The sequence below is a fragment of the Phoenix dactylifera genome, chromosome 12 (assembly GCF_009389715.1).
Source record: "Phoenix dactylifera cultivar Barhee BC4 chromosome 12, palm_55x_up_171113_PBpolish2nd_filt_p, whole genome shotgun sequence".
Lineage (NCBI taxonomy): Eukaryota > Viridiplantae > Streptophyta > Magnoliopsida > Arecales > Arecaceae > Phoenix > Phoenix dactylifera.
This window is the reverse complement of record NC_052403.1, coordinates 4961851-4984649: the sequence shown is the minus strand read 5'-3', so window position 1 is coordinate 4984649 and position 22799 is coordinate 4961851. Positions and strand designations below refer to the sequence as shown.

General features: G+C 40.3%; 3 protein-coding genes across 3 annotated transcripts; 2 read left to right on the top strand and 1 right to left on the bottom strand.

The window, feature by feature from the left end:
* The first annotated feature begins 3795 nt into the window (after positions 1–3795).
* On the top strand, positions 3796–6956 carry LOC103708929 (protein GRAVITROPIC IN THE LIGHT 1). Its single transcript, XM_008794042.4, has 2 exons — positions 3796–4676; positions 5036–6956. Exon 2 carries the CDS (start codon positions 5185–5187, stop codon positions 6526–6528), a length of 1344 nt encoding a protein of 447 aa, XP_008792264.3. The 5' UTR covers positions 3796–4676; positions 5036–5184; the 3' UTR covers positions 6529–6956.
* Positions 6859–8186, bottom strand: LOC103708882. The gene is made up of 3 exons (XM_008793984.4): positions 7832–8186; positions 7682–7745; positions 6859–7128 (listed from the first exon to the last, which is right to left on the bottom strand). The coding sequence occupies exons 1-3, from the start codon at positions 8120–8122 to the stop codon at positions 6959–6961; spliced, it is 525 nt and encodes a 174-aa protein (XP_008792206.2). The 5' UTR covers positions 8123–8186; the 3' UTR covers positions 6859–6958.
* Positions 8187–18417: 10231 nt separating this feature from the next.
* LOC103708930 (transcription repressor OFP3-like) lies at positions 18418–20404 on the top strand. Its single transcript, XM_008794043.3, has one exon. The coding sequence runs from the start codon at positions 18875–18877 to the stop codon at positions 20039–20041; it is 1167 nt and encodes a 388-aa protein (XP_008792265.2). The 5' UTR covers positions 18418–18874; the 3' UTR covers positions 20042–20404.
* Positions 20405–22799: the final 2395 nt, after the last annotated feature.

Below are 22799 nucleotides of genomic sequence, written 5' to 3'. Positions count from 1 at the left end.
CCGGGTATTATAATTTCGATATCATCTGGGTCGTGATGGCCACTTGACACATGAGGACTTGGCACATGCCAAGCCACAACTGAAGCCAACTTTAGGAGAGAATGACCAATGCAATCAATGGAGCACTTGTATTCGCACAACCACAGGGATTATCCTCTGACCTATACTCTGTATGATACTTATCCTAGCAATCTGATGCTGAGCTTTGCCCAACAAGCAAGATAAGAACAATAGCCAAGGTCACCTTAACTCCCTTAGACACCATCACTTGTCCATGAGAAATTGCAGACTGAAACCTAACTATGGGAGTAAAACAATCTTTAAGCCATATTTATAAATGTCTTCTAGAGGCGGGAGGATAAATCTTGTGAATTATCTGATTAAATTTCATATAATTTGTTAGTAAACATATTGAATATGTTAGTGTCTAAAATGATTGAGAGAACATATAGATTACTATTTATAGCTTGAGAATTTGATCAAAGCACTATGATACATTATTCTATATATACCCCAATCCATAACAAATAATACTTGTCATTGTGGTTTAGATGTCAAGGGTTTGAATCACGGAAACAACCTTCATGCATATGGCAGTAAGGCTGTATTTATCTGATCTTTTCAAGACCCTGCAGTGGCAGGAGCTTTGTACATCAGGACATCCTTTACCATGCATTATGACAACGCTTGATTTGATTTGTATATGTTCTTTCGTATCCTTAAAAAGAAATATTATGTAAGCCGCTATTTCTTATGCAGTCATCCCTTTGTACGTATCTCTTCAAAATTATCCATTACTTGTTTGAAATTTTCTAGTGTGACATTTTGTTAGGCATTCTTGTCTGAAATTTCTCCTTGGAAAATCCTTGGCAACTCCTTTGTCCATCTATTTCAAAAGCTTCTACTTATCCCATAATTTAATTAGGCACCCATTTTACCATTGTGGCGACAAGAATCATTAAACATGAGTTCTTATGAGTAAATCTGAACTTGGACCTAAGCACTATAAATCACAGATTGGACTAGCCAACCACACTTGGCCCAGCCAGTTGGCAATCCAACCCACTTGGTTGATGTTCCATGTTCGAATCAGGAAAATGACATTCCCTCTTTATAATTTCTTGGAGGAAAAAAAGGTTACCACAAAGGTTGGACTAGTACTACTAGTCCATACAAATCAGCGAAACAACCATGTTGGATTAATTAGAAAACCATCCGCGTGATCGATCGTCATCATTGAATGCTGCCATCAAGTTTCAAATCCTAAAACTCTTGGAAGATGAGCTACTACTCGGCAGGATTCATATGCATGCCCTCGACAAGTAATTGATGACAAGATGAAGGATTGGAAGAATACATGGGGGACCTCTCCTATGCTCTCAAAGCTAGCACCCATTAATTGTATGATAAGATGAGTTGGCCATAATGAGGGTAGATATTCAAACCAATAGAGAAAGAAACAAGGAAACCCTAATTATCCTCCATACATACCCATTGATGTATATTTGTTCGTGTTCCCCTGAAAATCCAACCATCCTTCTCTACATCTAAAACATTGGAAATGAACAATAGTTTTATTGAGAAAGATTCACACTATCTCGCTTCTTGTGCTTCATGTTCACGGCTGCTCTCCTGGTGGAGCAAGTCAATGATTTTTAATCAGGCGGTCAATGCGGACATGGAAGTTGCGACTACTCCACCCAGGAAACAGCTCGCGACGATCACGTTCTGAAACTCCCGGAAGCAAACACTGCCGTGGGACCCCCGCTTTGCAGCTTCAGCGACAACTTTAGCACCCAAAGTTTTTCCTTATCTCTTATGAGTCCCCAACCCCGGCTATATAAGGGTGAACTTTGATGGTAGTGGCCTATGTACTTGCAGCAGGGGCAGTGTAGATTTTATGATCAGAGGCCATGATTCACAGTTGATTGTTGCTGGTGGACGGCGGACTGATGGATTTTCAGCTATAGGAGTGGAGCTCAGGATAGCATGGGATGGAGTTTCCTATGCTAGACGGAGATTGAGGGCTGAGCATATCATTTTAGAGGGAGACTCGGCCACAGTGATCAATTGGATATGGAAGGAGGGATGGAGGGGGGAGGGCAGTCCCCTACTTTGTGATATCAGGCTGATGCTGAGAGGTTGCAACGCCTTTCAGTTAGTGCATATATACCGAAAGGCAAATACGACCACGGACTGGGTTGCTTTCTACGCTTTGCAGCACTCTGGAGAGGTACTTTCGCCACACCGGGGGGGCCCTCCCTCGCGTCTGAGCCAGGTTCTAGTCTTCGATTGTGTTTGTCGGCTCTACACTAGAGTAGGATGAGAAGCCATTGTACTTAAAAAAAATAAAAAAAAATAATAATAAAAAAGCTTCAAGATGTCTTCATGCAACGATGCCGGGCTGCGATTCTCTGCGGGCTCACCACGGTAGAAGAGCCCGTCGATGCAGCCGGATGCGGTGCTATATATTGGCCATGAGGAAAGGCAGGATAACCGGCAAGGCGCTTTGCTGGGCTGCATCCAGAGCAGGGAGCAAGTGGGGCTCGAAGAGTACGAGTCAAAATTTATTGTACGGGTACGTACCATTATTGTACCGGCATGATATCGGTACAGTATAGGATCTAATATCTTGTATGAGTAGTTTGGAGAACGAGAATGTAGACCAATAGTAACACAAAATAGAGTATGAGTTATGTGTTACACATGCTTGGATACCTACAATTCATGGGATTGCTCCTGCTTTATGCCGGGAAAAGAATAATGCTACGTGACAAATTCCCAGCTTTTACTTACATCCACCTTTCAGCCAGCCATGGCAAATATACTACGGAAGTAAACTATAAAACCGAAAAAAACTAAATCAGTATGACAGTATTATGTGTCATTCATTAGAGAAGTAATTAGAGTGAAGTTCAAATTGTGCCATCTCCAAGGTTTATTAGATTAGAGGTAGATGGGGGGTGTGAATCTTATTTAGATAGCCTAGCAGATGATTTTTGGTGAATTACGGATGACTAGGGTTTAGGGATATTGCTATGGAACGAAAATTCAAACTTCATGCCAACCTACGATGCGTAGTAGATTTTGTGACTAAGACTTCGTTTATTGGGATGGTTGCATCCGCCACAAACAATAATTTAATCACCCTCTTGTCTATCAAATAAATTTTTTTACTCGGTTGCATACTCACATATTTATGTGGGCCCTACATGAACAAAAATCATATGGAGTGGCCACTAGAGAAACGAATACCTCGTTTGTCGTGTTTCTCCAAATGCCGATTCAAAAGTCAAGAACTTCTACTAATGGAATTTATCAGTTTCTTGATTTTTTTTTTAAATAAAAGTAAATTATGCATAACATTCTCTTTCTTCTGGTCAAGCTTCTTCATTCACCTTCCTTCCTGTTAAGCCATCTTTTCTGTCTATAAAGTCTTTCTTTTTCTTTTTCGAATCTTTTTGTCATTCTCCAAATCCTTCTCTCTTTTTCAGGATCTTTACACCTAAGAGTTCATAGTTCTAAAGAATATGTTAAACAAAGCTAGAAAATTATGTACTATATCGTTAAATACCATATTCTAGAAGTATATATTGATGTAACCAAAAAAAAAAAAAGGTATACATCAATTTATCTAAATATATGTATTGATTTGTTAGATAACTAATTTACTTGGTGTGTTCGCCATATAACATAAGCTGGTAAAAATTATGTTCTAAAAACTGTGTTATCATTTTATTTGAAGTTGTGTATTAAATTACTGCCAGGAGTTTATCAAAGAAACTTAAAATATATATTAGAAAGTCGACAACTATGCATCATTTGGTCACGTACTTGTGAACATAATATTATAGAAATTATATATCAATTTATTTGAAGATATGTCTCAGATTGTTAGATGGCTAATTTGCTAAGTCTGTACCATTTAATGCGTACTGTGTATCAGTAAATATTATATTTCAGACATTATGCATCGATCTACCTAAATATATGTAATAGGTGATTTTTCTTCCCTCCACATGCCATGGGTAGAAGCAAACAAGCATGCTTTATTGAAAAATTTGGCCTCATGCATCACTCTCTTCTTCTCCCTTCCCAGGATTTCAAACTAGCTACTGGACATCGGCAAAAGCCAGGTTCTTCCACCGAGACCCAACCCTCCCCATACTCCACTTTTCGAGAAGCGCAAGGCCCAAAAACTCTGAACCCACACGTTCTTTAAAAAAAAATTAATATACACAACTATAAAAATATTTTTTCTCTTTATTATCGAATCTCCGCCTTCTTACTCGGGAAAAGAAAGAGCCCAAATCTAATCTAAAATCCATGTTCCCAAAAATTAGGGTTTCTGCATCATTCGGTCGGCCGCTAGTTTTGACGATTTCGATATGAAAAGTGGAACTGATCGCTGCAGTCTTTCCCACTTTTAATTCTTTGTCCGTGTGGGATTGACTCGAGATCCTCTACTTCTCGAGTCTAGATCGGTCTCGGAAAGCTCAATACCCCATCTTTCCCTACTTTTCCGCTCGAAACCCTGGCTGTGGTGCTCGCTCTTGGCAATATGGTAGTGGTAGCTGGAAGCTCTAGATTTCTCTTCTGGAATGATGCGATGATCTTAGAAAGCTAATGGATTTTGAAAGTTCTCACCTTTGAGTGCTTCCCATTCGTCGTAGAAGGTAATTGGAGCTAAACCCGAATCTATCTTGCTCCATTCTCTTTGCTGGCTAAAACCCTAAACCCTAATTGCTTTTTCCTTTCATCTCTCTGCTGGCTAAAACCCTGAACTCTAATCCAGGTTCCTTATATGCCATTATTTCGCTCAAAAAAAAAAAAATGTTTCGAATTTTATGAGCTAAAACCCTGTTATCGATTCAAAACCCTAACTTTTTTTTTTCTTTTTGTATCGCTAAAAGTCACTTCCCGGTGTCCTTTTCCTTCTCTCTGCGAAGCTCAATGCCTTCAGAATTTTTTTTTCCTTCACTTAGCGTTATAATTATTTACTACGTTCACCCCTTTTTTTCTTCTTGATTTTTAGGTTTCAGAACTTCAAAAGATGCTTCTTTGGGGATTTTTGGCTATTCCAGCTCGAGGCAATGAATCTGCTTAAAATCATCGCTTTCTATCTTTTGCTGGAGCTATAAAACATAGTATTCTTTTTTCAAGCACTCTTCCAAAACACGAGCGATGGACTCTGTTCCCCCAAGAACTACGAAGAACTCTTCCAACGTCCCTGGCGTCTTTCTGCACATCTCAAAACTGTGTAAGCTGAAATCTGTTGGTGTATCCCACAATGAAATCCCGAAACCCACCAACGATTCCTCCGTCGACAGCTCCAGTGCTGGAGAGGCCAATTGCTGTGTCGACAGTCGAGACTGGAAGATCCACCCCCAACCATTGGAGGGAACCTGGATCTCAAGCTCCGGGTGCTTGGAAGAAGCTGTGCTCTCAAGGCTATTCATCACCGTCTCTGCTCTCAAATCAGCCTATGTCCAGCTCCAGCAAGCTCACATCCCTTATGAACCTAAGAAGATCCTTGTCGCCGATGAGCTCATGGTCTCCGAGCTTGAATCCCTTTCCGAGTTGGAGCATTTGTATGGGAAGAAACACCAATGCGATTCCAACTTTCAATCTTCTCTGTGCTTGAAGATTCAAGAGCATCAGGAAATGGTGGCAGAATTGCAAACCAAAATCCAGTGCAGAGAGTCCAACATTGCCCATCTCAGATCGGAAGTTGAGGAATTGGAACGAAAGAATGCTGAATTGGAGCGGAATATGAAGCAGCAAGTGTTGCCTGAAGAGGAATTATTTCCACTGCGGCAAGAATTGACTCCAGCTTTGTTTTCTGAGGTCTTTAAGTTCACATCTAAATCCATCCATGACTTTGCAAAGCCACTGATTAGCTTAATGAAAGCTTCTGGTTGGAACCTAGATGAAGCAGCCAATTTAATATCCGATTCAGTCATATATGCTGAAAGATCTCACAAGAAATTTGCATTTGAAGCCTATCTCTCTCGGGTAATGCTCGGTGATGCTCAGGACGTATGCTTTAGTTTGGAGCAATTGGATCGTGTCATGAGCTTTCGGGACCCGTTTGATGCTTTGATGGAGGACCCTGATTCTAATTTTGGGAGATTTTGCTGGTCGAAGTATGTTGTGGCGGTGCCATCGAAGATGGAACGCTCATTCTTTGGTAATTTGGATCAAAGGGCATTCGTGTTGAGCGGCGGGCACCCAAGGACGCCGTTCTATCAAGCATTCACGAGGATGGCAAGATGGATTTGGGCATTGCTGGTGATGGTGCATTCCTTTATTCCAAGGGCTGAGATGTTTTATGTCAGGAGAGGGGATGATTACTCCAAGAACTACATGGAGAGTGTGGTGAATCAAGTGTCGACTGAGAAAGGAGAGCAGCTTAAGGTCGGGTTTACGGTGATGCCAGGGTTTAAGATTGGAAGCGCCATTATTCGGTGCAGGGTTTATCCTTGCAGGATGAAGGCCTCCACCAGGTTTTCCAGTTCTTCATTGTAGCTATGGAAGGTAACATTCTACTTCGAAAATAGCACTATGGCGCTATTTCTCTATGCTGTAATCTATAGTTTATACAGAAGCAAGAGTAAGCTTGCCATTAGGTAAAAGAATTTTGAGTGACTTTATGTCCATCTTCCCATCTATGTAGAGGAACAAAAACCGTGTGGTCGAATGTACTGTAGCTGTTTTGCATCAATGTGAATTTGTAGATGGATGCTTTATAAGATTTTTGGTTTGCTTCTCAAATTTGTCCCAGCATTTTAGTGATTTGGAAATGCTAATGAGTTGTTTTATAAATTTTGAGAGTTACTTTCTGTATTGGAGAAGATAGTATACCAAAGAACAAGGTATTGATTTTTTTTTTTTCTTAATACACCATACATATGAATATTGAGAAAGAAGAAGAACAGGTTATAGTTGTAGGAGAGCTTTATCTTGAGAAAAGCCTGGAGAAGAAGTTTGCTGATTTGGATTTCTCTAAACATGCCACATGGACATATTTTCCAAGGTTGTCAACCTGTCTTGGCTCTCCCCTGGTGTCCTGTTTGCATACCTTGCAAGTCTTGTCCACCCAACCGTCCTCCACATATTGCCCGTCAACTAGCATATCAACCAAGCCAAGAATTAGTAAGGAGAAGATATGTAGCCATGAAAGATCAAAATTTTTGTTGATCATTCGACATTGAAATAGTAGAATGTTGTTGTTGACCTGCTAAACCTAGTCCGGAAGCATTCATAAATATTGCAAAGTTTTTCAATTATTCTTTAGTTTTCCATCATCAGCAAATCATTTATTTTATCATGTTTCAGAGCCTATTTGGAAAATCTAGCAGGATTGGATCGGATTTTTTGTTGGCGTCGTGGATTAAGGAGTCTATTTGGTGGACATGGCCTATATCAACCCAACATCAGTATAGTCCAAATCCTTTGGGGGAGACCAAAAAAAGACATCCATGGTTTTTTTTTTTTTTTGGCCTTCCTGCAGACCTAACACCTCACCTATTATTTATGCATTTTCCTAAGTTTCGTTAAATACTGTAAATTTATTGAACTTGTTTCCAACATTTGAATTCTGTACCAAGAATCATATAATATTTTTTGCCATCTTAGGGAAACAGGACATGGGAGCCAATAGCAGGGCAGGAGAAATTACCATCAACATAGGACTTGAAAAAATCTTTGTAGGTGCCACCAATCTTTCTCCGTAGTGCACCATACTGCAAGAAAACGATCATGACTATCGCATTGAAATAATTAAATTCTCGACCCACCAAAGCAGTGATTACTTATTTATAACTCCTACCTGTTGCCTGTTCATCTGTCCTCCAGCTCTGGTGGCCTCCCTTGCCTCCTCCAGAAGCTGGGCATCCTCAGAGGACCTGACCTGCGAGAAGTCAAGGGCTTCTGTAACACTCTCAAACAAGGACTGCTTGCTCTTCTTGGCCTCTCCATTGCCTTCACCCTCATCTGTCTTAGCCCAAACCTTCACCAACCTGGTGGCGCTTCTGCTGGGCCTAAGAACTGAGATGTTGTTGGGCAGCCCCATGGATGGAGGGCAGCAGTTCTGTGAATAGGACAGTGGAAGAGCCCTCATTCCGTCTTTCCAAAGCCACAAACAGATAAGTAACTGCTATCCCAAGATCAGAACATAGAGAGATCTTCCCATATATATATGAGCCCAGGGACCCACAAGGTGGAAGGATGTGTGGCTGCCTTGTGCTTGCTTGGAGGGCTGTTGTGCTGCCACTCGGACAATGAGACTCTGTGGTGCGTGAAGGGAAACGTGGCATGGTGCGGAGCCTATTGAAACTAGTGGAAGGTTTGAGCTCAATGTTGAATCGGGCAGAAGAAATATCAGGTTTCGAGTGGACTTTGCATCTCTGGCCATGAAGGCTCCAAGCTATGTTGATAGCAATGACCTAGAATTCACCAACTTATGGAGTAACACCTTGCTCATGCAATGCATGCGACAGTAGAGGAGACTGAGCATCCAAGCCTCCTTCGCCATGGCAGTAAGTCATCCTTTAGAAGCTCGCAATGTAGATTTATATGAAGAGGTTGATGGTTCATCTACTGTGATTTATTCAACACTATCTTTATGTGATAATTGATAAATAACTAGTTCCAGATAACCAATGATAGTAATAATAGACAATTTCCTAAAAATAAAACAGACATGACAGTACTTTGGTAACATAAACTTTCTTTATTGTGCGGACTTATAATAAATTGATGACAAACTCATCTTATATACCTATGTCCTAGATCACCAAGTTTCAATATTATTAGATCCACACCGTGTTTAGTCCGACGTTGATTGTGCATTGGAAACATTTTGGACACTTCTATAACATCAAGAAATCTTAATAATATGTTGGCTTTTGTTTTTTATGAGGTTCTGCATTGCTAAAAATAATATCAGAGTGGACTTAATCTATGGCTTATGTGGACAAGGAGACGATGCAGTATGGATCCATTTAGGGCTGACCACTATATAGGGCAAAGAAATCTAAACAATACTTTTTGACTAATCTTTTTGAATAAGGTCCTTGGTTGTTATATCTTGGAGGTTGACTAAGATGTATCATTATCTCATTTGCCTTTTTATGTGGCATAAAGGCATTTAGGAAGACTTCTGTCCCCTTCAATTCTCGAACAGTTATATACATACCATGGTTAATTCTCAAGTATGAATGCATGATCATTAGAAAATCACAATCATGAATCTCTTCCGAAAATATGAGCGTAAACAATCTACCTGGAGTTGCTTCAAATGTTCCTCTTTTATAATAACTTCTGCCAATCAATCATCCTCTCATCTTCAAGTTTACTGATTGAAATAATTATGTTTTTGGCTCCTCATTTACTTCAGTCCAGCAGTTCACTTGCACTACGTACTTGCCGGAGTACCAACCACATTTTGCTCAACTCATTAACTCAAAGTTTAGCTGGAAGCAGGAAAAAGAGTTACCTACTACGCAATGCAAATATATACTATATCCACGGAGGAACAAAATATACTATATCCACGGAGGAACAAAATGCATCCAATCTATTAAGAATGGTAGGAACAAAAGTTAGAACAAGTATGCTGCCAAGTGCCACCATTGTGATGTAAAATCTTGCATGAAGTCGAGATCCCTTCAAGTTCAAGATTAAGCTGGAAAGGTCTAATAATCTACTCATCTAATAACATAAGTTAATGCAAGGCATAAGTGAGACGAGCTTGAACCCTGTCCAACTTCCATCAACTAAATAGGGCCAGATCTTTGCTGGGCCCAAGTAAATTCTTAGAGGCCGGGCTTGGGACATTGACCTTTCCTTGGGGAAGCAGTCCTACAAGCCGAATAAAAATATGAGACTAAGCGCACAAGTCTCTTCCTATTCAAACCTTCGATGTTCTCGTCAGGTTAAAAGTTCAAATTCATTTAAATATAATCACAAATACCACGATCGGGCCATAGCAAACCTTAATTAACTATTGATGTAGTGTTTCCTAGTTCACATGGGGCATAGGCTGGATCCGTTTTGATACTATTTATAACAATTCAGAACTTTCTCTGAAAGAACTATCCAAAATATTTTTTTTTTGATTTTTTAGTTCTGTATAAATATATAAGATCTTTCCGGCAAATAACCAGTATGGGACTAAGCACATGCCTGTACAGGTCCTCATGCAGCTCCTTGCCAGGTGCTAGTTTTAAGGCTCTTAGACGGAGTTCAATTGTTTTATGAGGTTCATATCCTGCCCTACCGGAAGTTCCATTTTGATTTCGGACTCATGTTGAATCCATCCGTATCTTAAATTTTGGATATGGGGCGTCCAGGTCCAATGGCCATGGATCAGTTCTAGGTGCAGAAAAACCTCTCATTTCTCGGTCTGTAGAAATCTGATTAAAAAATTATACAACTCATTTTAGACTTTTCTTTTAGTCAAGCTCAGTTTGGCTGAGCTTCAAGCCGAGCTTTAGTCGAGCCAGGCCATGTATTTCTTCTATTTTCGAACCAAGCCAAAACATGTTCAAGCTCGGCTTATTTATAAAGCCTAGCTCTGAAAAATATTTTAGCTCAGCTCATCTTTTAGGCTTTAGACAAGGCAAGCTCAAAAAAATAATTTGCAAGCTAAGCCGGAGTGCTCATAAACAGTGCATTTGCAGCCTAATTTGCTGGCTCAAGATTTGGTTTAGCTTTAAAAACTGAGTATAATCCGAGCTTTTCTTAAGCTAAGGCCAATCAGTGGTCAAATAGAAATGCTATACTTCAGGACATTGCAGGCTTTCGGAGGGAACATTTTCTAGATTACTCATGTTTTTTGGAAAACATATAACATCGCTAACTAGGTCACTTTTTTTACTATGCATCACTCGAAAGAGTTTCTTTGGAGAGTCATTGAGGCTGTTCTTTCTTCTCTTCATCTTTCTTTTTTTTTTTTTTGAATTTTCTTATGTGCTTTAGATTTCTATTTTACACGAGCATTACTTGCTGGGTATGATGTGTTCCTTTCGCCAGTACTGTTCACACAATAACAGCTGTTGATGGTAGCTGGCAAGCATTTATCCTTGTCGCGTGCTTCGTGGTCTCTCACCAGCAAAAAAGATGAGACAAACCCAATTGGCGATTCCAGCGCTGATCTACCCACAGGACTCGAAGCCGGTTTAGCCAAAGGCTGGCTTTTACCCCAACATTAAAAAGAGAGAGATGGAAACCGCATCACCAAAACTTCATCTCAAGCTCGCATATGGAGGCCAACCATCAACCTTAATCCAATTAAATGAAACCTGAAGAAAATTCCGCATAGCGTATTGACGCGGCAACCCACTGGGGAACACGAGCCTTCCATCTGCCACTCGGCAGAGAGCCTCTTATCGATTAAAGGCAGGCTCGTGCCATGTGGAAAGTTGGAAGTCAAAAGTCAAAAGTCAGAAGTCAAAATTTTAATTTCAATGCAAGTCCCTTCGATCAACCAAGAGACGATAGAGGCTCTTTTGCTTTTGATGCCATTTGGAAGCCATCTAAAGAGTTTTCTTCAGGTCTTATCCTACCCATAAAAGCTAACCATAACCCCAGCTGTCTCCATTGTCATTAATAAGCTCTAGTCCGTGTTATCGGTACCCTTTGGAAGGAAAGAAAAGATAGGGAGACTATTAGGAAACACAATTAACAAACTCTAATAGATGAAAAAGCAAACAAACAAATAAACAAACAATGCAGAGGAACAACTGATCAGCCACTTTCCTAGTTGTTCATGTTTCATTGCTTACTTTTTATAGGTCATGCTCTTTAGTCGACAGGGCAAACACATTGCCCCCTTTTTTTTTAAAATATACTAAAATCGATGAATCATATAGTTTTAGTATGGATATATCCAATAACATCAAAAAATAATAAATTTTAGAGTGCGGTAGGCAACTTTTCTTCGCATCCTCCACTCCACTGCCGTCGTGATTTCCACTATCTTATTTTTTTGAAAGAAGGTCTTCAATCAGGCTCTCCATGCAAAATGGTGAAGACGGTACCTGAAAAAGATTCTGATACCCGGTGGAAGTTAATCTCTTCCTCCTTCAAAAAAAAATCACTCTCGGAAACCGAGCAAATTATGTTCTAGAATAAATGCATATTCCATGTGGGAAACGGACTGGATAACTCCTTTTGGTTTGATCTTGTCTCTGCAATGGCCCTCTCAAAACCCTTTCCCCTGCGCTCTACAAAGCTTACAGGCGAAAGTTATGCTTGGTGGCCGCATGCTATCACTCAAGCTCTTCCTGCTGGAGGCTGCGGTTTTCCGGTCTCTTTGCGGAAGGCTTGCAACAGAGAGATCGCCTTCTCTCCTTGCCGACCAGTTTGATCTTCTCTTCAGATCCAGATAGAATCTCTAGCTTGGCTCCTGGAGAGCAATGGACTATTCTCTTCTTCCTCCTGTAAGTTCCTGATACACGGAGGCATAAAATGGCCTCTTGCAAAAGTGGTTTGAAAATCTCCTATTCCCTCAAAAATTAAGGGTTTTCTCTGGTTGGCTCTTTTGAATAGACTCAAAACTCGAGACATCTTACCGAGGAAGCTTGGTAAAGACTCTGGGATCTGCCCCCTCTATGATGAGTCCCCTGAGTCAATTTACCATCTACTCATTTCCTGCCCCTCTGCACTTCACATTTGGACGCATTCTTGTGATTCTGCTAGCGATTCATCTTCTCCAAGGGCTCTGAAAGACTTTTTTACCTCATGGCATAAGATCAGCTTCCCCTTCGGTATGCATGCTGCAGCACTGTCTCTCTTGGATGCAATCTATTAGTATAATTTCCCCATAAATCTTCTACTCCTCTTATTACAGCTGCAATAGAAATTGTTAGTATAATTTTAGGGATCACATAACAATCTGTATCTGTTCATAACATTTTTTTTTGTTAGTGTAATTCTGTATTAGCATATATTATTTTTTTTGTTAGCATGATAGTGATTTCAAGGATCATATAATAACCTATATTAGCCTGTATTTTTTTTTTTTTGTTAATGTGATCCTATATCAATTTATATTATTTTCTTTATATATAATTGTACACTAGCATATAATATTTTAAGATGTACCGAATGTAATAGAACAAAGATATAATTTTTTTTTTCTTTCTCTTTTTTTCGAGACCTGCCTATCCTAGCCAAAGGAAAAGGATACGCCAAGCTTTGCCAAACTAATCTCTAAGACGAAGCATTCCCCCCCTAGATTTTCTTAAAGTTCCCATCCAGCAGGCTGCTCCTCGTGTTACCTGTTTTTTTTTTTTTTTTTTGAATTTGATGGAGACTATGATGGAGAAACTTGCAGCTCTGATCGCTCATGGGATCTGGCACCTAGCTGCACTCTGGCTGCTTTCAGATTTTCCTTCTCCTGAGTCTCCTCATCACTGTTTCTCTTCCTAAGGAGTGCTTCTCGTGTGCTGGAACAGCCCTTTTGTAACTCTTTTAACCCCATTAGTCTCCTTATTTCTCAAAAAAAAAAAAAGAAAAAAAAGAAAAGTGTATGCATCGGCTTCATGCTTCATTACACGTGTTTCGGCTTTCATGCTTCATTACACGTATGCCGTCGCGCCAGCCCGTGCATTGCTGAAATATGAGGACATAAGAGTCACGCTGCGAACGATCAACTCCTTCCTTTCATACGCACTTGAAGCAGTCAAACATCGTTAGGTTTCCTTCCACTACTCGCCTCTAAAACCCCCCTCCGCTCCACCGGCCCCCTCAAACAAACACTCATCTTTCAAACCTCTCCACTTTGCCCCCCCCTCTCTCTCTCCCTCGTTTTCAGCAAAACCTTCTTCTCTTCCCTTCACTTACACAAGCCTATCTACTAACAAGTCTTCAGACATCCTCCTCTCTGCGGATGGCAATCCACCACCAAATTCACCCTTCACTCCTCTTCCTTTTCCTCCTACTCATTATTCCACAATTATCGACTTCGAGACCTATAGATGGATTTCACTCCACCAGTACACCGGCCACAGATCCACGATTAAATATCCCCCTCCCGAAAGAAAGCCACCACCAAATTCCGCCTCATGAGTCCAATCCTCTGAATTTTTCTCCATGCAGCATGGCATCACCAGTGATCCCTAGGAGCTCAGCACCATTAAAAGTGGAGCTCAAGGAGAAGTATAAGCCACTCTTGCTCAACCTCCTTCCTAGAGGGAAGGTGCCGCCCTCCGGCCCGAGCAAAGGTACCAACGACCACAACGGCTAGAGGAAGCAAGATTGCAGAACCTTTGATCTACAGCTATACTGCCAGGAAAAGAGATGTATATATATATATAATATCAGATTAGAAATCCTGATCTGATTTTCTCTTATACGTATTTTTGCTCAGTGTCACTGTTTTCGGCATATTGATTTTACGTTCCGAGAAAAAAAAAATCATTCAATATGGACATTTCTTTTTATTAAAGCTAGCACACTTCTAACACAATGATAATAAGAAAAAGTAATATTGTTTTTTTAACAATATTGGCCTGAAAACTTTTGTGAAATTGCTTGAGATCTTCAGGCAATGAATGCTTCTGCTTATAGGTCTGAATGGGGTTCTTTTCTTCACTGCTTCTTCTTATAAAGATCATTATTTTCTGTCCTGATTAGCAGATACTTGGTTTGAAGCCATTTAGCTTCTTTTTATAGTATTTGTTTCTCTTCTTCCTCGACAATATAACTCATCTCTGCTCCTCATCTCTATTGTAAATATGATTAATCTTCAATAAAAATCAGATATCTCCTTTTTTGCCTCCTTTTACATCAAAAAAAAAATTGTATATATTGAGCATAGTTTTCTCTCATATTCCAGTAATTACAACCTTCCTGAATAGATTTTGAAAATATTCTATGAGAAACTATGGAGACGAAAGGACGAACACCAACAAATAGAAGGGATAGTATGGGAACAAAGAGGGACATTCTGGGAAAGAGATTCCCGGACCGTCCGGTCTTCGGGCGGCCGTTAACTATATCCAAGTCCAACCGTAAATTTTTAACCTTTTCCATGCTTCGGCCTCCTACCAACGAATTCGGGTATCAGGGCCCACACGCCTTTCGAGTGGGAGCCGGTTGCGTTCGAGCTTCGGATCGAATTAAACACCGTCGACGCGTACTCATTTAATTCCGGGCACTCAAGTTTAAATAAGAAGACCATCCGTATGGACTCTTCGTATATATATTATATGGATGGAATGCGCCCCAAAAGGTGACTATGATCTGATAATTTTAACATTCTTAACCTCTCTGTTCCATAATGCTTTTATTCGAGTTTTAATATACTAATTCATTTTTTGAGGTGAAAGGGAAGCATAGAGCCACCCGAATTTATTAAAACAAAAGTATATATACAGATTATTTATAAGGAAAATATCAGAACGTAGAAAGGGAATGCAAGTTATAGTGGACAAGAGAGCCAAAAAATAGCTCAGATGGTTGCCATTTTGAACGTCAGCATAACACTCATTACAGCAAGGGTCAAAAGCAGTTCATTCTGAGGATTGAAATTTTGGTGGTCAGTAAACTTCAGGAGTTGGAGTGGAAGCAGCATGATAACGTACTACATCATGGTTGAAGTGTTAGGCCGGTTTCTGAGCCAAAACACTTGTAATAAGGCTTAGGCTTGACTTGAGCATTGGTTATGGTAGGCCCGGTTACACCATGGGCATCATGTGAGAGCGAGACGAGTCCTGGCCAACCTAATAGACCCTGGCCCTGGGTAGGCTAATCCCTCCTCGGCCATGTCACCTCTTTGGGACCGCTTCAATCCGAGCAATTTAGGCCTTGGACAATGTGTTCGAGAAGTCTACCGAGGACCACTTGAGGACGAAATCGGGAAGGTCGTAAGACGTGAAAATTCTGAGATCTATCTCGAGAATAGCTCAAGCATATGCACAAGTTGGTGCTATAATCTTCGTATGCTTGGTCCAAGTCTGAAGCACATGGCGTTGTCTGTTCTCATATACACGCATCAAACATTTGCGTTCTACGTTAGCAATCATCTAATGATCATTCTCTAGAGAGTGTTATTATGTTGGTATTCTGTTCATATCATTCTTTTTTATGGAAGGTATTCTGTTTGTATCATGACAACAAACTATTACCATACCATTCTGATATTGCAGCTGAAGAGTAGCACCCAGTGTGACAAGAGTAATAGCAGCCATAGCATTTGCAGTTGCTTAGAACGAAGGTCTTCCATGGGATACTTGAGTTCCATGAGTATGACTTCTTATGGTTTATCAACTCGTACAAGTTTGGGGCTCATCCATGCAAAAAGGATTGTTCTTAGCCTGATAAAGATCAGACCACAGACAATATCTTAGAGCCCGAATCTCTTTTTTTTTGGAATAAAGGAGGTCAAAGACCACCAAAGTTTATTGACAGCCCGAACCAAACATATTTATGTGGCTGTTCCAATGCCATGTGTAGCCAAGGCATTACCTCATGCTTGCTCCACGACCATTTCTGGCCAAAGCTATAAGCCGGATGCTCTCTGTTTCCGTTTTAAAATAAGAAAGCTGAGCTTAGCGAACCAGCACAACTCTTCTGGTTCCTGCCTGCATGCACACGGTGATCCATCCGACCAGCCCGGATGATTAAAGCCATCCAATTGAGCTGGAGGGTGGCCGTCCCAAGGGAAACTGGGCCATTCCAATTGAGCTCAAGAAGGGCTCTCTCTCTATGATTAAAGCCTTGAAAAAGCTTATGGGTGCAGGCTTTTCTCTCTTTTTCCTTGGTAGATGATCCAAAGCAATGGTAGTGCATGGTTTATGGCAGCGAAGGATGAAGAAGCCTCAATGGAGGCAGCAATCCATTTTAGGCGACTAAGCTCTGGAGGGGAAAAAATGGTGACATGGGATTTAAAAGCATCTCAAAGAGACAGTTCTGATTTATATCTGTTCTCTCCTAAAACACTTTAAACACAGATTTAGTAATTATAGTATCGTCGAACTTAACTAGATTAATAGAAAATATTTTCCTTCGAGTATAACCCCGTTTCTTTTTTCAAGTAAGGATCGCCCCATTTCTATTCATGAATTGTGGAGAAAACAAAAGATCCAATCAGAGTGGGAGAGATGATTAATCGTTGACTCATGTTTTAATAGTTTAAACTTTGAGGGTCGAACCGTTTGCTAACGAGCATGGTAATCGAGCAAAGTTTGCTAAAGATCATGAGTTCATTTTTTTATTTATTTTTTAGATCACTTATTTATTTTTTAGATCACTTATTTATTCAGTTAATCCTGTCATCATTTCAATTCTTATTTTCACTTGCTATAAGGTTTGCTTTTATTCTTTTCTAGATAAAATCTACAAAAGGATGTCCCATCTTTCTTTTTGGTCATGGTATGGCTTCCCAATGAGATTTATTTGAGATGCTCTGTGGCCTGAAGCTCAGAATATGAAATTCTCCGAAAGTCACATCAACTAAACAAACAGAACATGAAAGTTACTTTCAAATCTTATTCAAAAGTTGCTACCAAATTGCAGAGCAAATCATGAAGTTTTATAAACCAAACTACAGAGCTAACTACAGTCCTACAGCCACTGAGTAGCAGGTAAAGCAGAGCAGACCTCCTTTACAATTGTTTGTACCTCTTCTTAGTATTTAAAACTGCATATATACCTCTGCTGCCATCTTTAGTTTCTCAGGGACTGCCATGTTGAGCTAATCTTGATTTTTTTTTCCACATCATCTACAGACCTATCCATTCTTCCACTTTGTAAATCTCTTGTGCCACTAAGCAAGAAGCACATTGTCACAAATAACAATACTCTATATACCAATTTAGCATTTACTTATCAAACCAATTCCAAAACTCCAAGGGCAGCATTCACAAACTTCTTGTCTATGGCTACACCGTATCGAAACAATCTTATGTGCTGATGGTCGAAACAGGATTGGCAGAACCGTGGTTGTTGGAGATGCATTGCATTATTTCCCCCGACAGCACCGTTAAGAAAACGGTATTTTGTGGACTCAACCCTAAGTTTTCTGTAGGTTATCTTCATTATATATATAAAAAAAAAGCATGGTAACAACCGAATTAAGTGAAATACCGGCAAGGTTTCATTAGGTATAAGAAGGGGAATTGTATGAAGAACCCAACCCACTGTTCTGTTTGCTTAAGGTCCACTTCTCTCTCTTCTATTCTCTTCTATTCTTTGGACCCTACCATCGGCTTGAAGACACTCCACGTCTCTTTCCTCTCCCTACCACCACCTTTCTTCTTCCTATTTATCACTCCCTCCCTCCTCCATCCCACCCCCTCACCTTCACAGAGCATTTTCACACACACACACACAGAGAGAGAGAGAGAGAGAGAGACAGACACACACACACACACACACACACACACACACACACACACACAGAGAGAGAGAGAGAGAGAGAGAGAGGGTTTCCTTTTACTTTGTTGTGTATATGACTCTAAAATAGCTTAGCCTTTTCGTGATCATTGTAAGTGCTTTCAAAAGAAGAGATTGGAATCTTTACAGGAATGGCAGGTTCTTTGGTCCTTAGCTTCTCCTTTCTTGTGTGTAGACCCTGAACAAAGGAGGAGGAAACAAAGCTAGAAGAACAACCACGAGAGCTTTTCTGCTTCCTCTTGTAAAATTGGTTTCTCTCATGGTCCTCTTAGGTCTTTCCTCGTGTCTGAATTAGATTGCAGTAGGTTAGCTTTTGTGTGGTTGTTGAGAGTTCTTTCCAAGCTTCAGCAGACGGGCGGGTATGCCAATGCTAGATAAGCAGACTTCCTAGCTTTTTCACTCTTGTGCGAGTGTCGACCCCCTACAGAAAGAGCTTTCTTATTTTGTTGGTGAAGTTGGTGTCTGAGAGATGGGAAACTATAGGTTTAGATTATCTGACATGATGCCAAATGCTTGGTTTTATAAGCTCAAGGACATGGGAAACAGAGGAAGGAAGAGCCAAAGCAACTCACGTTCCATGAAGAAGTGCTATCCTACTACAAGGACATCACCACCCACACCACCAAAGCCATCCACAACACCATCCCCCGAACCCAAACCGGCCTTTCTTCCCAGAAGAGCCTCTTACTACATCTCCAGCAGAGCTGAAACGGAGAAGCTCCCCAATTCTCCCTTCCACCTCAAGGCTTCCGAGACCCACTTCCTCATAGACCTTCCACGGAGATCCAAGAGAAGAAGCAGAAGGAAGGCCGTCAAGCCTTCTTCGCCCACCACCAAGCTAGTCACCTCCTCTGTCTCTGCTTCTCGTAGCTGCAGAGCGTGGAAGTCTGAAGCTGCGACCGACTTCCCAGTGGCCTCCCTCGAGAGCCCGCCGTGCGACCGCCGTCACTGCATCGATGGCTTCGGCAATGACCTCCACAAGCCCATTATCAGCAACAGAATCGAATTCGATGGTGTTGACGGCATCGCGTCATGGTCACGCTCTTGTAGCTTCTGGGTCACCACCTCTGCGACCGATATAATCATTGAATTGGGCACCAAGAGCTGCATCTCTCGAAAACTCGAAAAGGTCAAGGACTGCACCATGGTCTCAGAGCACGAACTCCCGCTGATTCTAACAAAGCCGGCGAAGAAGGAAGCCGGCGCTGTTAAACTTGATAATCCCAACATGTATGCAAAGCAGGAGATCTACCGCCATCGTTGTTCTGTAAAGGAGCGGAGCAAGTGCCCAGTGAAGAAGTCCCCGCCTGGACTTCATCGACTCAGGATGCGGGAAAGCTCTCCAAGGCTCGTCGGCGATAGGGTCCAGGCCCAGCGCAGCCGGTTGTCAACGACAGCGAGAATGCAGAGGAAGGCATTACGGGAGAGTTTTGCGGTCATCAAGTCATCATCAGACCCTCAGAGGGATTTCAGGGACTCAATGGTGGAGATGATCGTCGAGAACAATATCCGGGCATCGAAGGATCTGGAGGAGCTTCTGGCTTGCTACTTGTCGCTGAATTCGGATGAGTATCACGAGGTGATCGTCAAGGCATTTGAGCAAATTTGGTTTCATCTCACTAACATTAGATTGTAAAGAAGTAAGAAACAGAGTCCATCAGCATGGGATTTGTATTAATCTATGTTGAATAAGTTGCTATTACCATGAAACGGAATTCTCTCCAATCACAGGACTTTAATTTATTGAGATATTTTGGTTTGAGTGTGCTTTCTTTTGGTTTCTAATTTCCCAAGTTACAGCATTAGCCTTCTTGAGCTCCATGTGGCAGACAGAAACTCGACAAAATCAAATGAATGAGCTACATAGCAAGAAATAAATTTAAACTCTAGTGATTCCTAAAAGACAGTTTTTCCAAAATAGATTGCAGACAGATGTTAGAGCTCAATCCTGTGTACAGATTATTGACAAAATCTAAGCCTGCATTAGTGCTACAGTTCACGAAGGCTGCATTTAATTGAGTAGATCCTTCTCGTCAATACATTGCATCTGTCGCTCTCAAAATAGAGAGGTTCAATCAGGTTCATGCACAGAATACCAGTAGTTATTATGAGCAAGTTGTATATAGCGAAGGCTCAATGAATTTTCAAAATTGAAAAAATCTTGATAGAGTCGTAGACACCCATCTAGTAAATATGCATGGCAAGTAAAAAACTTTAGGGCTATTAATCCACTAACTTGCAAATAAGAACATATTTCTGGAGAATTTCTGTCTCCAGGATATATTAGTAGCTCATGTTTAAATGGAGTTTTATTTTTTTTTCCTCGCATATCTAATTTATCTAAATGGCCTCGGCCCAAGGCATGCGGTCATCGAATAACTTCTAACTTACCGGGATATCTCTAGTGCATAAAACATTTCATCAAAACAACTCATCTTTTTTGTCTCTATGGATGTCCATAAGGAGAGGCAATGACAATGGGTACAGAGACAAATATACTCTCCAAGGGTTCGTTTAGCTGTCACCTTAAGCTGTAAAGGATTATTTGTTGGGCCTACAAAACGTACCATGGTAGCTGACTCTCGTGTAAATGAATAATATACAAGGAAAAATCCCTAGTGTGCGCTAAGATGCATCTAACAATCCACTAATTTTAAGTAGATCCGTAATTTACTAGAAATCAAAATCTTCTCCTCGAGGTTCTTTGACCGGTGACATCATTTAAAAATAGCTAGCCAAAAGATTATTATATCGGTTCATAATTATTTTTATCCTGTATAGTCTATATTTGATGCAGGACTAAACATCTGGCTGCATAGGCCGTCACATATATATTTTTGTTTCAATTTTCTAGTTCTCTATAGATATCAAAAAATTTTCGGTGCAAAACCAGCGTCGAGCTAAACAAAAAAAAACCTAAATGAATTCTTAGACCAACACTATTCAACCATGTATTATAATTTAAACTCATCATTGAATTAAACTAGATTTGAAACATATAAAACCAATATTGAAAGGTTCTTCTCAACCACCGGCTCCAGCCACCATCCAAAAGCCCTTCTCCTGACACGTGAGGACCATTGCATGCATGGTATAGCTGGCGGCAAGAAGTCAGTCGAGATGGTCATTGCTCGCATCCTTCCATATCTCGTCTCCAACTACATCAATGGAAGACGCAAAGCTTGAACAACAACATAGCTATAGGTAGCCTTCGTCGTCTAACGAGTACGTGTACGAGAGATGTGGTCCAATGTCATCATGTGAAGTATTAAGACCTTGGAAACGGAATGAATGACAAGCCACGTTCACATGGAACCCCCCCGTCCTATTGAAGGACCCCAAGGTCACAGCCAAGCCGATCTGCTGCAATTTCGATTGAATGATAGCTTTGCACTTCCACATGTTGATCACCAATTGATCGGCAGAAGCTAGCTACACACGGAGGCTATTAGAGTGACAGTGATCGCTTGGGTCAATTATTATTATTATTTTTTTTTGATGAAGAGAGAGGCAAAGCCACCCGGCCTTTATTAGAAAAATAGAATTTACAGAAATTATTTATAAAGAATTTGCTAAAAAATAATAAATTTTTTTTATAAAAGAATAGATCTGTTGATGTTGAACTATTCAACAAGCTGAATAATCTCATAAGTGATTTGAAGGATCTCTGTATCTTCAATGTGCAACTATATAAGCTATGCATCCTGATGTGAGCCAGTATTTTTCTAAAAAGATAGATCAATATTTCTCAACGTGCGGCGCCAATACTCTGAGGTTATTCGATTAGGATTGCATTCTATGTACACCATACGTACATGTAAGTAAACATATCAATGCGATAAACACGCGCAAAGCTGTTTGATTGTCCCTTCTTATTACGTGGACTGCATCCAATTTAAGATAAGACAAGAAACATATGAGTAGCATTCCGTATTGTATTGCTTTTAACATTGCCTATATGGCCAGTGCTCTATTTCTAATTTCATTGGATTTCCTCAGGTTTAAAAGCGATTCTAATTGGACTACTTGATCATATTTTCATTAGGATTTTGGCATATTCTGTTCACTTGCCCGCATTGATATAGCAGTGCAAAAGCAATATTTTGGGATTCCAAAGCGAATAACAAAACTTCAAGGCACCGGCATCTTGCTGCAGATAAATAGGTGAAATATCATTATTAAAAAATTATGAGAGCAAATAATTTAGAAAAATTAAAAATTCTAGCTAAATGTGGATTTAAAAAAGTTATTATGATACTTCTGAGTGTAGATAAATATTAAAAAGCATAAAAAAGATTATAAATAGACAAAAAAAATATAATTACTTTTAATATTATTTTCCATAAAAATTTAAATTTTTTTTTCTCAAACTTGCATTGCATGTGATTGGTGCT